Source organism: Mesitornis unicolor, unplaced genomic scaffold, assembly GCF_000695765.1.
Source record: "Mesitornis unicolor isolate BGI_N332 unplaced genomic scaffold, ASM69576v1 scaffold321, whole genome shotgun sequence".
NCBI lineage: Eukaryota > Metazoa > Chordata > Aves > Mesitornithiformes > Mesitornithidae > Mesitornis > Mesitornis unicolor.
The window spans coordinates 18,501-22,135 of record NW_010164368.1 but is presented as its reverse complement, the minus strand read 5'-3'; the positions used below and the strand labels follow the sequence as shown (position 1 = coordinate 22,135).

At 40.5% G+C, this 3,635-nt stretch overlaps 1 protein-coding gene across 2 annotated transcripts; it reads left to right on the top strand.

Annotated features, from left to right (window-relative positions):
• FOXI1 (forkhead box I1) lies at positions 1-2,139 on the top strand. Of its 2 annotated transcripts, none has more exons than XM_010194286.1 (2): positions 1-571; positions 1,865-2,139. In XM_010194286.1, exons 1-2 carry the CDS (start codon positions 1-3, stop codon positions 2,137-2,139), a joined length of 846 nt encoding a protein of 281 aa, XP_010192588.1. The 2 variants fall into 2 exon arrangements, with proteins under 2 accessions (XP_010192588.1, XP_010192587.1); XM_010194285.1 differs by having other exon boundaries at positions 1-574; positions 1,586-2,139.
• Positions 2,140-3,635: the final 1,496 nt, after the last annotated feature.

Genomic DNA, 3,635 nt, shown 5'->3' with positions numbered 1-3,635 from the left:
ATGAGCTCCTTTGATCCACAAACGCACTCTCCACCACGCTGCAGCCCACAATTTCCAAATATTGGTCAAGAACCTCCAGAGATGAGCATCTACTATGAGAACTTTTTCCATCCACAGAACATCCCTAGTCCACAGCGACCGAGCACCTTTGAGACGACGGATTACAACACCACGCCCAATCCTTACCTCTGGCTAAATGGATCTTCCATTACCCCATCGCCGTATCTCCCAGGATCTAATGCCAGTCCCTTCATTCCTCAGTCTTACGGGATGCAAAGGCAGCTCTTGCCTAACATGCATGGCTTGGGAGGAACTGACCTTGGCTGGCTTCCCCTCCCCTCCCAAGAGGAGCTTATGAAGTTGGTTAGACCACCTTACTCCTACTCTGCACTTATTGCCATGGCTATCCATGGGGCACCTGAAAAGAGGCTGACTCTCAGTCAGATCTACCAGTACGTGGCTGACAATTTCCCATTTTATAACAAAAGCAAAGCTGGCTGGCAAAACTCCATACGGCACAACTTGTCTCTCAATGACTGCTTCAAGAAGGTGCCCCGAGACGAAAATGATCCAGGTACAGCTCTCTTCCCCTCTTCCCCTTCTTCCCCCCCCCCTCCCTGAATTATTTAAAAATGTGTAATACATTGTAAAGAGACATAATAGCCTAGATATGGGACATACACATTGTAGCTCTTCTATTTTCATAAGTCTGAACTAGAAGGCAATTTTGTATAGTTAAAGTCTGAATCAATGTTGCTATTAAATCTCTGCAGGGAAGGGAATTCTTTCCTGCTCAGAGTCTTCCTGAGAACTGATCAATGTGCTGAGCATGAGGCTCAGCAAGCACAGGAGCAGTCTCACTGAGCAAGTCACATTTAAAACCCATTTGGCGTAATACACTTGTGTCAAACTTAACTGGAAATTTATGAACAGGGGATAAGACAAACTCAGATTTGTCGAAGAAATCCAGTAGCTTTAGGGAATCAACAGTAATTCTCAAGAGGAGAGCAGGCTGCTTTTATCTTGTTTGTTTCAAATAGTGTTTTGCTTGGAATCACACCTCTGCTGTCTCCAACCCCTTGGCTGACATGCTGTCAGACTGTTCCTTTATTTATTGTTTTCTATCAATAGCTGTTAAGAACCATTGGGAACATTTAAAAAACATTCAATTATGCTGCCACAGAGGGCAAAAAATCTGGTTCTATCTCGCTAGAAACCTACCCTACGGAATCTGGCAGACCAGCCCAGTATCGGATTTGATTACTCTCTGCTGTAAATTCAGAGGACCATCTATGTACTGAAAACCTTCTTCCCTCACCAAGAAAATAAAAGCCCTTCCAGTGGCTCCACTTGGAGCTTTACCTATGTAAAGAGTTAGCGGTAAAGTATAGAGCATAAAACGTTATGCTTTTTTTTCCGAATCCAACTGACGTCTGCTTTTGTGTGAAGAAACAATACATCTGTTTTTTGCTTGTGCAATTTCTCTGTTTCTGTGAAATAAGAGAAACATTGTAAAGCCCTAGATGCTCTTTTCTGCCTGCATGCATATTTTTAAACTAAAAATGTGGTTTTGTCCCTTTGACAGGAAAAGGGAATTACTGGACTCTAGACCCGAACTGTGAAAAGATGTTTGACAATGGAAACTTTCGCAGGAAGAGAAAAAGGAAGTCTGACATTGGGGCAAGTGCTGTCACTCTTGCATCTGAGAAATCAGAGGATAGTGCCCTGACTGGCAGCCCCAAAGCTGTAGAGCATCAGGATATCTTGGAAAACTCATCACCTGGGACTGATAGTTCACCTGAGAAAGGATCTCCATCTCAGTCTTCCAGCAGCCCATGCCTCAGTAACTTCTTCTCCAGTATGACTGCGTATGTTAACGGCTCCAACTCAGGAAACCGTTCAGTGCCTTTGGGACTCAACTCTGAACCCATTGACAAAATGGGACAGAGTATGGTAGGCTTTAATTCCTGCTCTCCGCTCTCTAATATCCCCAGCCATGGTGTGGGAGAGTGGTCCAATTCTATGCCTTCTAGCCACCTTGGCCACAGCAACTCTGTGCTCAACCAGTTTAACACTCATTTTTATAGCAGTATCAGCACAAATAACACACTGTATTCTAGGGAAGGAACAGAGGTTTAAATGAAGGATTCTAAGACCCTAGAGTATACCTGCTTATGAGAGGAAATGATCTGTGGGCAGATGATTAGCATTAGCCTGTTGTCCTTGGGACCTACACTGCATCATACCTTCTGACAGCCGCAAACTCATTACCCGTTGTACTTACTCAAATCATAAACACTCCACATTCAACAGCTCCACATAAAAAAATCAGGGATCATAACAGCAAGAGTAGTGAACAGTTCTCCTGAGACACTGTGCTTGTATTGCTGCCGACCACAGACCTCTACAGACATCCTTGAGAAGTTACTGTTTGCCTTAGGTGTGAAGCTTATTCTGGCATGGTACTAATTGCTATTTTTAAAGTACTAATAGAAATGTGGTTGTATCTTTAAATATCCTCTCTTGCTGATAAAGACTGCATGCTTAGTGAGTTCTTATTTGGCCAAAGCTATCCTGAGACTCTAAAGCATCTCTAATAAAAACTACTGTATAGTGAGTAACAACCATCACTTGAACAGTGAGTGCTGTCTCTGGTCTTCTCTCCTACTAGTGCATAGAGTGTCTAAATTTTTGTCCCCCTTCAACCCCAGGGGAATATGGCTGTGAAACAAGCTAGCATCATCATGGACACAACAGTCATTTTGAAACTGTAGCATAACAAAATATAATGGAATTGCTTTCTGGTGCAGTTGAATCTTAATGTTTTCAATTCTCATTACAGGGTAATTTTTTTTTTTACTTACACATACAAATCTATTCAGGATCCGTCCTGAATACATATACATATACATATACATATATATATATATATACATATACACACACACATATATATATATATAAATACATATATTTTCTACGTAAATAATTTCTACTGAGTAAAAAATTTGAATGTTGGCAGGGGGAGAGGGAAGAAGAAAGGGGAGGCAGAAGGTTTAACTGTCTCTGTGTTTCAACTCCAAATGCTGGATCTTCCAAAGTATCAATTGCAGATATTGTAAAAAGTCCCTGTACGGTATTTTTTTTTGTTTTGTAAAAGTCTGTGCTGTTTGTCCTTGTGTAAATATTAGAAATAATGCTTATTTTTTCTACACTCTACTGTAGCCACAAATAAATTTTCAAAATATAAATAATATCTGAAGTATTTTCAAACCGAGACTTTTGTTCTACATTTATGTAGAGTATTATCTCAAACTGGATAGCCTGCAGCATATCTAGACAGCAAGTTTGACTGTTCCCATCTGGACAATGACCAGACTTGGAAGAATATAAAACATATTAATGCATTGTAATAGATACCATTCTGTCTTGATATATATATATTTTTTTTAGCTCTACATGGGTATAGTTTTGTTACGGGCCATGCCAGAAGCATTTTTAATAAAGCATTTGTATAGAAGAGTGTGTACCTCTGTGTGTGTACTATACTACTTATGTCTTTAAAAGTCTCCTTAATAGTTTGACTTGAGCAATTTACCTGAGGAATGAGCAGTATAGCAGTCACAGGAGTTTGG

Coding starts and splice junctions, on each gene's coding strand:
- FOXI1 (XM_010194285.1), top strand. CDS start 1: ATGAGCTCCTTTGATCCACAAACGCACTCTCCACCACGCTGCAGCCCA. Junction 575..1,585: donor CCGAGACGAAAATGATCCAG/GTACAGCTCTCT, acceptor TCCCTTTGACAG/GAAAAGGGAATTACTGGACT.